The 14,124-nt window shown below is 36.6% G+C and overlaps 1 protein-coding gene across 1 annotated transcript; it reads left to right on the plus strand.

Annotated features, from left to right (window-relative positions):
- Positions 1 to 6,822: 6,822 nt before the first annotated feature.
- LOC146140480 (crystal protein-like) lies at positions 6,823 to 14,078 on the plus strand. Its single transcript, XM_083392632.1, has 12 exons — positions 6,823 to 6,827; positions 7,717 to 7,959; positions 8,198 to 8,309; positions 8,556 to 8,757; positions 9,104 to 9,234; positions 9,562 to 9,764; positions 11,423 to 11,669; positions 11,801 to 11,958; positions 12,111 to 12,284; positions 13,104 to 13,230; positions 13,296 to 13,479; positions 14,017 to 14,078. The coding sequence occupies exons 1-12, from the start codon at positions 6,823 to 6,825 to the stop codon at positions 14,076 to 14,078; spliced, it is 1,848 nt and encodes a 615-aa protein (XP_083248758.1).
- Positions 14,079 to 14,124: the final 46 nt, after the last annotated feature.

Raw genomic sequence — 14,124 nt, forward strand, 5'->3', positions numbered from 1 at the left:
AATATTTTTTACAATCTTTAGTGAAAAAAATAACACTGACAATTTAGTAGCCATAGCACGGCCTGCCTGTTTACCATTTTTCTAAAAATCGCGCTATTTTTTTTTGTATTCTGTTTTTTCTGTGCTTGAAGGACGTTTCACCGCAGGTTGCTTTGCGTCAGAAACAAATCGCCACATTTCACCTAACACTATAGTTCCTGGTTGAACAGCAAATAATGACGAAATAATTGTAAATTTACTAATAATTATTCGTTGCAAAGTTAACAACCACATGCACCGGAGGTTCTGTGCTGCCCGACGCCCTATAATTTTCCAAGGGTGTTTGCAATGGCTTCGATTTGTATCTTAACATAATTGTGATATAAAACATTTACAGACAGTTATTTTTTAAGCTTTGGCTTGGCTGGCCGATATGAACTTTAAGAGATCGCAACAGCATACTTTCGTAGACTAATTGCTAATTCTCAGCTGTAGCTTGGCGATAAAATATCGTAGTATTCAGTGGACCGCCTCAAAACATGAAAAAAACGCTGCTTACAAATATTATTATAAGACATTTGCATTCAAACTTATTGTTACCAAAAACTGCAGTAATTGCTCTTAATTTTCCAATATAAACAATTAAATAAATACAAAAAAGTAAAATTATTATCGCTGGGTACATCGCAAGTCCAATAAACTATTTCAAAGGCGCCAATGACTGGGTTAAACATTTCAAAATTCACAATGTTTAAGTTAAACGATAAACCTTATAACTATTTGCCACTGCAGCAATAACGTCTTATATTGTTTGACGGTAAATGATTTTTTTGTAAACGTGACAAAGAGTCTTTATTACGATCGTACAACGGGACAAAGAGTCTTTATTACTAACATTGAACGTGACTTCGATAAACCTTATTATTTGTGTAGTGTTGAATGTATTTGCGTCTTAGTGTTTATGGAAATAACTGGCGCTAAGTAATATTTCGCTTGGTAGTGGTGCTAAATACAAGTTGTCCTACAGACCTACACCAACTAATTAAATTTCTCGTGTTAATCAGCACTCGCCAGGAGCGATTTGCACTCGCATTGCCGAGCGGGCGAGTGCTTAAGCCCAACCCAAAATATAATTTCTTAGCTTTAGCACCACAAATTGAAAAATGGCTCCAGCTCCACAAAAATAATAAAAAAGGCTCCGGCTCCGGCTCCAGCTCCACAAAAATAATAAAAATGGCTCCGGCTCCGGCTCCGGCTCCGGCTCCACAAAAATAATAACAATGGCTCCGGCTCCGGCTCTGGGTCCAGAGAAAACGCTTAGCTCCGGGCTCCGGGCTCCAGCTCCGGCTCCCCAGACCTGCTTAAGATGCCGTCTAGTTAGGCTTTTGTACACACGCCTGGCCATCGATTAGCAGAGGCGTGTTTACGGAATGCAAATAACATATTCGTGTTAATTTACGAGCAACCGTGGCAGGTCTGCAATTGGGCCACGTAATTAAATAACAACAAATAATAAGCCGACGCGCTACAGTTGGATTTCTAGTTTTACTATCCTGTGGTTCAGTGACATGCGGTGAGGTTCCTAGATGGTAAGGCACAATTTTTTTCGAGTCACGTTTTTCTTCAAAAAACACAAAAACGGTATCGTAGTAATAAAAATAAAAAAAAGTTTGAACTCTTTTTGTTTAGCTTTTGCCATTGTAAGAACTGTGAATCGAACAAAAATAAATATGCTAGCAAACCGTTTCGAGCAGCAACTGACTGAGTTTTAGCGCAATACTAAAAAAAAAAGAGTCTGCGATGGCTTTTCGGTGTACTTATTACCTTTAACAATGACTATTATTTACTGGTTTCAATATTTGTAAACCTTGAGCAAGATTTCACTACCCTGTTCCAATTAACTTTTGTTCCTATTTTTATAGACTAGTTGAAAATGAGTAAACATTGCTGTATTCCTGATTGTGATGGTAAATATCCCGATCAACTTTACCATGTGCCAGCAAAAAGATTCAGTTCAGGCGAAAAACTCAAATGGGCAAATGATTTGGAAAAAAATATTCTTGGCCTCAATTGGGGTTTTATATAAACGAGATGTAGTAAAGATATGTGGTCGTCATTTTAAAGCAGAACACTTTGTTCATGGTTAGTTTAAACAATTTCTTAACTATTCTACATCTGTATTGTATTCCTGGATTGGACCTATGCTGTACTGTAGTAGATTTAGTAATGTACATACATGGAAGGACTTTGCATACAATATTAGAAAAGTTTGTGTATTTTAGAAAGAGTCGTTATATTAGTTTACTTAAAAAATATAAATTGTTATTTATCTACAGGGCAGAAACGAGATAAGTTAAAAAAACTTTTAGTTCATTTCTAAAACAAGCCAAATGTCTTGTTTTAAAAAGTAATACATGGAAAATGCATGCAAAAGATTTTTCACAAATTTGCATTTCCCACGTCTCTGAATTCGATCAAGAAAAATATAAAATATTTGTTAATGAAAATTTTCAATTGGATGTACACCACTTTGGATAGTCTGGCGAGTATTTGAGTATAACGTTAGGTCCAAATCTGTAAGAGATCTTTTAAATTTTATTTCGAACCTACCAATTTGTGGAGTTTCTGTGCTGGCAGATATAGAGGAGAGCAATATGACAGCTTAACATATTGTAACAAAATCAAGTCAAGCGTTTGATCACTACAAATCAGTAACATTGCCTGTTAGATGTGTTATACAGAACTTTTGTAAAATATAGTATTTAGATAATATGTTTAAACCTTTTTATTTTCTTTACCCCAGAACAGATAAAATTGGTATATGCATAATTATTCAGTAATTTGAGTTTACTGTTATTTAAATATTAAGCACTTACAGGATTATTTGAGAGTTGACATGTCCGATAATATAGGATCGTAGCCTATACCTGACGCGATAGTGTCGGTACCCGCCGGTTGGTATCGGTGCCGATCCGATACCAGTATAATTTGTGCTTAACAGCCATATTGGGTACCATCCAAAGATACATTAATTTATCAATAGTTATGGCGTCGCATCCCGAAACAACATGCAGTCTATTGATATGAAACTGACGACCTCGTGATGTAGAAAAGGATTTTTTACACGATTTGCATATATACTTTTCGTCTGCTTGGTTTGACGAAATATCCATTTCTAAGTATTTGCTCCAAAGGCTTCATCCAACCCTTCTTCGCATTAAAATTCTCGGTTTTGTCCATAGTAAAGCACAAGACTAATAATAACTGTGGTAAAAACATACCAAAAAGTGCGCCAAGAATTCAACGGGACGTGGTAAATTCAGTGAAGCGTAACACGGCAGAAGCATTTTGACGAATCGCAGTCGTGTCCACGCATGTATTGTATAGGTATTGGTCACACCGTTACCAATTTTTTTATAAAATAAATGTTGGCTAATTCTATCCAAACAGCGAGTGAACATAAAAAATCCTTTAGGTTGCGTTTTATCCCCGCGATTTTAATCTAGTGAATGTCATGTACGAGGACTCAAAGCAAGATGTGTGTTTTCCAAATGTGTGTTTTTGCGGACCGTTTTATAGAATATTTGCACTAAGGTATCGTATCATGGCATGTTACGGTATGTGAACTCATTTTTTCGCGTTATAGGACTGAGATTGCTTGCATACTTGTGACCGAATTCACTCTGGAAGAGCCGGTGTTTATAAGTTAAGTTGTTTTATGAAGTCCCGATACGACGTAACTTATGACGTCACCCTCTGCGGCCAAGCTAGATTTTTAAAGTGGCATTGTGGCCGATTATGCTAAAAGGTTGGTCATCCCTGGTCTAGCCTATATTATGTAAAAACTTTGTGCGGTGTTGAACAGACTGCGGAGTCGGACTAGGACTCGGGACACGAAGGAGTCGTGAATTTAGCTGGAGTCGGATTCGGGACTCGAGACTCGCGACTAGAGTAAGACTACGTAAGACTACCCGACTTTCGAGTCCGACGTGCGCATGCGCAGTACCAAATTCCGTAACTGATGAGGCAGCGCACTGTAAATATTAAAGGTGCAATAACATATGGTGGATATTTGCCAACTGTGTGTTGTGACTGGATGGAATATATAGTATACACACCCCTGTAATTGGACTGCTCTATATCCACCTGATTTTAGTTGAACTCGAACTCCGCATCCCTGCATTCCACAACAATACTTAATGGCCACATTATCATTCTACACAAAGACGAATCAAGTTTAAACTTGAGATTTTTAGAGGTGCTGTGTTGCTCGCGGGACTTAAAATATGCGAGGTTAACTCCATATATTCGCCTTTTTACCTAAAATAAAATTCACCCAATGTTTTATTTTTATTTTTTACAATTAATTGTCTTAAAATTATGTTAAGGCAGTTCTTAATCGTGACATACCAAACAATTATACTGTGCTATATAGATGCTGATGATTACATTGCTAACAAATGTTACACAGTAATAGATTTTGTAAAACAGTGTCGTAAATTCTTTCATTGATGATTATTTCATGAATTTCTTTAGCGTCGTTTCATCAGCATAGGTATACATAAACAGTCGTAAAAAAGTTGTTGTTTAATCAAGTAGTCATAAACCAATGTTTATGGCCTTTATGCTCAGTTAAACAAATATTATATAATAGTAAAATACTTGTGTTTTGAACGATTTTTTGATAAGCATTTGCGATCGTAAAAACTTAAATTGCGATTTTATGGCAACACGGTTTGCTGATTTATGAGATAAATTGAAAACCTCCACACGCGATGTTTCGGGTTATAGCAGAGGTTTCCAACGTGGGCGATACCGCCCCTTTTGGGCGTTGGCGAGTAACAAGGGGGCGTTTTGGGTCTTCGTCTTATTTGGGGGGCGCTGAACGCACATAAGGGGGCGGTACACAAAAGTACTTTTCGCAAAATTTTATAAATGTTTACATAAAAATTGTAACAAACAGCACTCTTAGGTAACACTTAAGCTTAAATGGCAACTTTCGTACTGCGAACTTGTAGTAGTTTTCCGCCGATTGATAACTTCTGGCGCAACAATTGGCTTTCTTGTGTAAAGTTGTTGGTTGTTGTTGCGTTTCACCATTTTATACACGGCAAAATGTTTGTATATTCAAAGCAGGGCTTGCCAACCGACAGCCTGCGAGCCGGATTCTCCGCCACTTTGACAACTAGACACGAGTCCATTTCAATACCTTTTTGACTATTCTAACTACACGTATATGTGCGATAAATGTTTGCGCTTCGAGCGATTCATCTTTCTATGTTCGGTTTGTTTACGGTTTGATACTGTCATTTCCCTACATCAGCGCTTCTTTGCCAGGTACGTCGCGGACAAACGGAAAACGTATTCAACAATATTGGACAAATATTTTTTAATTTTTTTTTTTCGGCAATGTAATAAAAACTAGCAAGAAGTTCAAAGAAATGTCGGTATACCCCCGAAAATCGCACTCGCTTCGCTTGCCAGGGGCAAATTTTTTTGTCCGGGCAAAAAAAAGGGTTAACAAACACTGAATTAGAATAACTATTAAAGTTATTGTGTTTTTCCATAGCAGTTTTATAACACTTTTCATTAGTAGTATGGATGACGACGTGCGCACTTGATTTTCAACCAAATAAACGCTTTTTTTCGCGCTTTGCGCCAACACTTTGTTACTGCCTCCTTGAATGTAATTAAACACGTTTTTAAGTGCAAACAAATCCAAGGCCCACCTGATTCACAATTATTCTAACATTTCAATACCACAATTCCTATAGTTAACATTTTTTGCGGCCCGCAGAGACCTTTCTGAGTTTGGTTGGTGTCCGCGACTAGAAAAGGTTGCCGATCCCTGATTTAACGTCTTGGTGCAGAAAGTTGAGTTTTTCCTGGTAATGACACAACCTTGTGAAATAATGTATATTTATTAGGAATTAATCATTTATGTTGAGCTAACAACAAAATTGGATTTCATTATGAAACAATATGTTGATTCGTCAGATATATTAATTGCAGTAGCGCAAAGTAGTTTGCACAAGTGTGTCCAAACCTTAACGCAATTATTGTTGTATGTAAATTATATGTTCAGTTACCTACATGCTTTAGTTTTTTAATAGGCACCTACGTCATTAATTTAGTTCAATTTATACACATGCTCATGTAAATTCCTATAGTGAATGTATGTTAGACAACCTAAAACATGACTGACAGCTCATCGAAACGAAAGTGTAGACAATATGATGTTAGACAACGATTAATATAATACTTACTGTAAAGCAAGATGAGGGGGGCGATATGAAATATTATGGATCCCAAGGGGCAGTAGTGTAAAAAAGGTTGGGAAACACTGGGTTATAGCATTAAATTTGCCATTGTTGAAGACGCGTTAATCTCTTACAAGATGGTACGGCGGTACGACAACTGTACAAATAAAATAAGTGGACTGGCGTGGTTGCTTAGTTAATATTAAATTAAAACAAACGGTACCTCCTTTTTTAGATATCAAACATTAAACAGGTTTGATCAAGCAAATGTTTTAAGATATCCAACTCAATAGATAAGTTTCACGGACATTCCTTTTTTAAGTATTTTTGAAATAATATGGGTGGTTATAGGTAGCCTTGTGTAAGAAGACTCATTGGAAGGTAGTATTTTCTAGCTTCGTGTTTTGTTGAAATCCAGTAAACCACCTTTAAACACCCGGTTTCACAATTGTTTAGATACAATTCGATTTTACAAACTTTGTAATCAATAACCCTTTCATACAAGGAAATTATTTTTTGAGGAAAATTTAAACCGATAGGAGACAGTTACAGTTTATTTGTTATACAAAAATATTCTAATAACATGAGGTAGGCCTATTGATTAAAGGCTGGAAGAGTGACATAAAACGCTTGCCAAAATTTCCCACATCACTACAAAACAAAATGACGTTTTATCGTCTGCAAACATCGCATCAGGCCTTGCCAACAACTGTTGTAAACTCTAGTCTCACGAAATATGCCGCTGTTATACGACATTAAACATCAATATTCGGCCTGTTTTATTTTTTATTACCTCCTCGTTTGAAGGCCCATGACCCCACTTAAAGTAAGTTTTGATACACTTCTTTGAAATCCATTACATTAACGATTGGCAAAATGCTATATGAACATGTGAATCTCTGCTGCCTGTTTTAAGCTCTGTTGAAACCGCTAGACGGCTACAATATCGATTGTCAGTTCTCATATTGCAATAGTAAAGATAGCAGAAAACCTTGAAATGAAAATTAAGTCTGCTCGAAGGATAAATGACTTGACAAACTTTAAATACCTCAGCAGAAAACAAGGGAATGTGTATCACTGAAGACAGATATCCTCGACAAATTAACAGAAGTTGATCAGATAGTTAAAAGTTTCCTTTTGTGATAGAAAATGTACTGCATTCAACAGAAGATTTTCTTTATTGATTAAACACTTAAAAGTAATCATGTTCTATTCTATAGGCTATACTAAATTGGTGTGGTGCTTGACATTGGGCGCGACGGATTACGCAACAAAACCAAACACACGCCAACCTTAACCCACTGATACCCTTACTGAAACCCCTATTAGTTATTTTAGAGTTTAAGTAAGACTACAAATACGAAGCAATAAATTTTTTAGGTATCAAACAAGCAAGTCGTATTTTTAACAGCGTTGCCACCCTAAATAAGCAAATGATTCAAATGGTTTTATTTCTTGTGCTAACATTGTATGTCAGTTCGATTCACGGTGCAGTGGTCGAGTTTGCTGGGGAGAACAATTTCGATTGGCATCTGAGCAAAGCAAACGAGTTAAGCGATATAGTACGACGAAGTGCATCCCCTAAACACAAGAAAGCCACAACAATCAGAACTGTCCAAGAAACCCCCGCGGTGTCAACTAGCAGTGGAACTGTGATCGGAGATACATCGCCGGAGTCTCATATGTTCTATAGCGTTCCTTTTGGCGAAAAGCCACCAAGGTGAACCCCCTAAGCTGGTCCTCAGATACCGATGGTTTGCATTGCAAATTGCATAAATTTAAAATTAGATATTTGGCCTATATAGGCTAATTTTGTTTCTTATACTGTTCAATTTTAACATGATTCAATAAACTATGTAAAAAATAACTAATCGCTTAAATATAATTTTTCGTCAATATTCGTTAGATTAATTTAAATTTTGGTATGGAATAATCACCGTTGCAACTTAACGTTACAGATACATGCCAGCGGAGCTAGCACATGATAAGGGTTTCATCAATGCTTCTGTTCCTAATTATGCGGAATGCTACCAAGGACGAAGAGAATGCGAGGAGGGATGCGAGCAGAAAGTGAGAATTCTTTCCGTATTGGCTATAGAAATGAAAGGATATTTTTATTGTGTATCTAGCTAGAAAAGTTACAGACCGCGGTATCCGGGCCTTTGAAATGTTAAATGTAAACCTCGATAAAAGGTAAGTTAACCCTGAACATCTGAAATAGTTACGAACTTAACTCTTGATGTACCAACTGATCGCCTACTAACTACTTTGTTTGACCAATTAACGAAGTTTATAAAACGCGTTTATTTTTCTCAGCAAACGGGTGACTGTTTGGTGCTGAATGTTTTTGTTCCTTCCTCTGTCGATCTTGCGAATCCGACCTCAAGGAGTTTACCGGTAATGGTGTGGCTCCACGGGGGAGCATTCTTCTTTGGATCTGGAACCAACCAAATCTACGATGGACGCTTTTTTTCCAACGCTACCAACACTATAATGGTAGCAATCAACTACAGACTTGGTAACATTTTCTAAATTACGTTCTAAAAGTTTTTTGAATAGACCAGTGGTAAGTTTTAATCAGGGCTGCAAAGTCGGGTAAAAAAACCCGAGTCGGACTCCCGAGTTCCGAGTCCGACTCAAATAGGGCGATTTCGTCGAGTCCCGAGTCCGGCCCTGACTCTACAGCCTGTAATCCGCCAATTTACGTAACTACCGGCATATTTACTAGGGTTCCGGCATATTTACTAATTTTGTAAACAAATCATTTTGGAATGGCATAAGTAATAGTCAAGTCCTAGAATGAATATCAAAGCCCATACAGAAGTGAATCAGCGTATATATAAACGATTTAAATATATTTTTAGATGCTTTTGGTTTCCTGGTTTACAAAGAAGGCAGCACAAGTTTCGAGGGTAATCAAGGGATCAAAGACCAGCAGCTTGCAATGCAATGGGTGCAACTAAATATTCATAACTTTGGCGGAAACAAAGATGAAGTAAGTATAAGGACATTTAATAAATTCCATTTTCAAACAAAAAAATCTTCCTGAACAGCTTTATAAAAACGTGCAAGTGAAGTGTCCATATAATTTTTTATTAGCTTTAAAAGCATTTTCTTTGTAAAATTATTTTTTTATTAGAAAAGATCCACTTGGTTCGGTTGAACTATTTACGAATTTGGTAACCATCAAGCGTCTCCTGCTTTATTTCCCGATGTTTCTTTTTGGGGTCCAAATCAAACAGCATTAAACACTAATAAGCTTAGTTGGCAATCACAACGCTTTCTGTTTTGTCACTGGTATATAGGCCTACTTTTCGTACAGGTAACCCTGTTTGGAAACAGCGCAGGAGCCCAGTCGGTGATGCTTCATTTATTGTCAGACGTAAGCAAGCCGCTGTTTAAGAGAGGGATGATGCACAGCAACCCAGCAGTATTTTACTATTACACTCCCAAAGAGGCGATGATTATCACTGAGCGACTAACCATGGCTTTAAATTGCACCGAAAGCAAACTTGATTGCTTGCTGTAAGTCAAACCCGTTTAGTTTCGGACAATTTTTTTACATGATTATAATATTTGACATGGTTGCGCAATTTTCGAATAGCTTAAATTGAACCACCGTTATTCACAAGGACGTTTATAGTCCGAGAATGGCCACTTGGTAACAGCAATATCAATGGTGTCCGATGATCTCCCAAGAAAGCGATGGCTTTTTTTTAATTTTTGATCAATGTACACACGCAATTTTCAACCGTTTTCAGTAAAGAAATGTTTTTTTCGATCAACCTGAGTGCAAAATAGTTATAAAATTATCAACGCTCAAGATGCTATATCTTTGGTTTAAAAATTTGCTTTGAAAACATAAAGTCAAATTTAGAAACCCAGCCCCTATATTTTAATGAAGTAAGGTAAGGTAAATAAGATTTTGGCTTATTTGTTCGTGTTAGTCACGCCCCATTGCCTCTCTCAAATTCCCTCAGAAGGCTAGACACTGACCCCTAAAAATGTACAACAAACATACTCTTTTAAACATTTTTAATCTATATATTTTTTTCACAATGCTAATAAACTTGAAAATATATAATTCCTATTTAATAAGATAAGTTTGACCTAATGAAATAAAACACCTGGTTAACAAAATCGATTATGCATCAAACTCTTCCTTCAACTCTGACTCTTTCTCCAAACCAACTCAAAAAAATAAAAACACCATTTTAAAATGTGCGTACATTGTGAAAAAGTGCACATGTTTTTAAAGCTATTTCAAAATGTGCGCACATTCTGAAAAAAGTGCGCACTTTTTAAAAACATTTTAAAATGTGCGCACATTGCCAAAAAAATGTGTACATTTTTAAAGGTACGGTATTTTTACATGTGCGCACATTTTCCCGTGCACATTTTTGCGCACATTGAGCAAAACAACGCCACGTTCCCTGTTGATCCGATCGAAATAGAAAACACTGGCAATCACCTAATTGAACAGTGTTCTGCGGGACACAGATAATGCTGCCAGATAACTATAGAAAGTTCAATAAACAAGAAACACGGTAAATAAAAGTCCTTGATATTATGTTTTAGTTCATCGCCAAACATTTGTTATAGGCCTAAGAAAACGGCAACCCAGAAACGGGAAGTAATAACTAATTAATTATATTATAATCAAAGTGCCTCACGGGCCTCCCCAAATGCTTTTAGGGACCGCGTGTTGGAGACCTCTGTAGTAGGTTTTCCTGTGATAGTTAATTTTTGAAATGATTAAATCTCAAAATTAGATCAAAATTTGAAATACTATCATGCCTACTAGGTGCGTTGCTACAAACGCTTGTTTAACACCTACACATTTGCCTCTGACATCGTAAAAACTCAATAGAAAACATTGTCTGTCCAGTCTTGAAATACCACAACTTTAAGTGATGGGACAATATGGTTCGCAAAATTGGTCAGAAAGAATTCGTTATTTAAAATCTATTAATGCATGCCATATGGATTAAAAACAACTTTAATTTTTCTTGTAACCCTTAACTATAAGCATAGCAGATTAAACCTCAAATGCTATAGTAACAATACTATGTGCCTATATTTAATATAAAAAATTAATATATTATCTATTTTAGCATGTCTAAGAAGGAAATTTTTTTTTACATCACATACAAAAATATTATTTTACTATTTTGGTTTTACAGAAACGCAAGCGCAGAAGACATAGTGAGTGCAAGACCGATAATTATGGCTGCGTCACTCGCTGCAGGAGATATTTTTGGCATGGTTGAACCATACCGGCCTGTTATTGACGGGGTTGAGTTTACCGAACAACCACTGGCTTCTTTTCAAAAAGGTCATTGGCAAACTTCTAAAGAGGTTGTTATCGGCACGTTATCAGACGAACTGGGTTATATCGATGCTTTGTTTAGCAACTTTACGATGAGTGAGGTAGTTTTCAGGGTAAGTCGGCAATTTTTCAACTCTATTTCGCATAACTTTTATTGAATATTATACTTAACCTTGACTTGTCGAAGAAACATTAGCACTATAACTAATCGGCTCCATATTTATTGTTCAAGAGTTTAAATGGGTTGTTTTTGGGAGATTATTATGGCCCTATGGTTGCTGATAAATATAAGGAGCTAGCTAACGCAGGGTTCCGGTTCGACTACACTTCAACAATGGCAGACGAAGTGGCAGACATGTTCTTCGACTGTCCAAGTCGTGCTCTTGCAAGGTTAGAATTTATCAGTAAAATTATTTTATTACCAAGTGTTAAAATCCCTTCAAACAGCAACGACTTGAGTAAGACACGTTATACCAAATACACACCATGCTAAAACTTCTCTTAAACGACTAGGCATAAGTTGAATTTTACTTTCCATGTAGGTTTATGTCTGAAACAACGACGCTGTCGCAACCTCCGCAAGTCTATTTGTTTGTCAACAGTCACGCGATCGATGGAGAGGGGTGTTACAACAGCCAGCAAAACAATGACATTTGTGGACTTGCGTTTCACGGATCGGACAACTACTTTGTATTTGGATCTGGACCCCTCGTTGGGTACCGCTTATTCAATGGTTTTGAATAGTGACTTTCTAAACCAGCGATGTGCAACCTACAGCCGTGCACTTGTACGGAAAAAATCAGTGTTGGCGGCCATACGTTGATAGAAACTTTTGTGTAAAAATGCAAAAAATTTGACCGAAACTGGTCTAAAAGTACGCAGGATTTTGTTATGGGCCAGGCAAAAAATCAGCCTCTATTGCTGATCTTCAGTTTTTTTTTTTCATATTAAATAAGAATATATTTTTAACATTATGCGATATTTTTATGTGCCTAAGCGAATTTCGTTTAAATGAAAAGCTTTGCCAATTTAAACCATACAAAAAAAACATTTTTTCGCGCTTCGTGCGATTAGACTGGATTTCAGTTATATATTCGCGCACACGTTAGTCAGAGAACAAAATGTGTTTTTAAGATGAATTGTTTTAGAATTTTATCTAAAACCTAAACTTTTTGATGTCATCTCTGAAATATTTTTTACTGGCGGCCGTAAGAAAAATAATAATTGTTAATGTAGCCGTCAATAGCTAATCCGGTTGTGTGTCCTTGATCTAAAGTTTCTAAACCACTGCTTGTAGTTGTTTAATCACTTCTGCAGTCAAACTACATTTTAGTACAAAGTTTGTCCTAAGGTTTAAAATTTAAAAGAAATTGAGTTATATTTTACAATGGCTAAACTGTAATTCTTAATAGTTAACACAAAAAAGGGCTTTGTTTAAAAAATGTTGTACCATTAAACAAATTTAAAAGAGACTCTTTCTAATTTGCGGTCAAATAAGTTGTATTTTAAATGTTCGGTTTATTTTTTTTTGCTAGGTACGATTATAACGAGGCAGACATACAAGTGGTGAAGCAGTTCAGTTTGTATTGGGGAAACTTCGCACACCGTGGTACACCTTCCGGGCAATCGAGAATTTGGCCATTATATATCAAGGACATGCAAGTAAGAGCAAATCGAACCATGGTTGAATTGTGATAAAAAACTATGATTTCTGGTTGTTACGAAAGAATGTAGGTAACATCGCTGGTTGGTCAAATATCCGCATTAGAGCGCCCGAGAGTCAAGTTGAATCTGGATACAGGGAAGAGTACTGCGATTTTTGGGACGTGACAGGATTTTACGCTAATGTTACGTTTCCACAAGATAGCAGCACCGTCACACCGGACGCATCGACAGCTACTTCAGTGGCAAGTACAGCGGCATCAATGGCAAGTACAGCGGCATCAATGGCAAGTACAGCGGCATCAATGGCAAGTACAACGTCAGTTTCTGCAACAACACTTCAATTGACTACAACCACAACGGGGGGAACTACATCTTGTTATACTACACAAATCTTTCTTCTTTTTGTGTGTTGCTTGTGCACTACTTGCTTTACGATTGTGTAACTGCTAAGCAAAACTTAACAATTTAAATAATGATAAACACAGATCGGCCTACGTTTTCACCTTTTTCTGTTAAAATAACATTCCTGTTAAAATCATTTTGGGCGTAATATTTAGCTGGAAACGTTACTTTTTTTTGACTTCACTGTAGCTTAGTGCAATATTAGAGGAGTAACAATCAGATGGATATAATGATTGTTGTTAATAAATCTACTGCGCCGCCAAAATAATCTGTTTGAATTCGTTGTGGATAAAAAATGTAGTTAGGTGCGATCAAGGGATGCACTAATCCTGAATACATGTTTTATAAACTTTTACTATGTAAATGCAAAATTGTCTCCAGCCTTACGCGTGCTTACTCTATATTCAAGTATGTTTTTCACCATAATGAAAATCGATTTTTAAACTCCTAAACCCTTCGAAGTGCGATTTCTTCCAAATTATTTAAAAA

The sequence above is a fragment of the Ascidiella aspersa genome, chromosome 6 (assembly GCF_963924565.1).
Source record: "Ascidiella aspersa chromosome 6, kaAscAspe10.2, whole genome shotgun sequence".
Classification (NCBI taxonomy): domain Eukaryota; kingdom Metazoa; phylum Chordata; class Ascidiacea; order Phlebobranchia; family Ascidiidae; genus Ascidiella; species Ascidiella aspersa.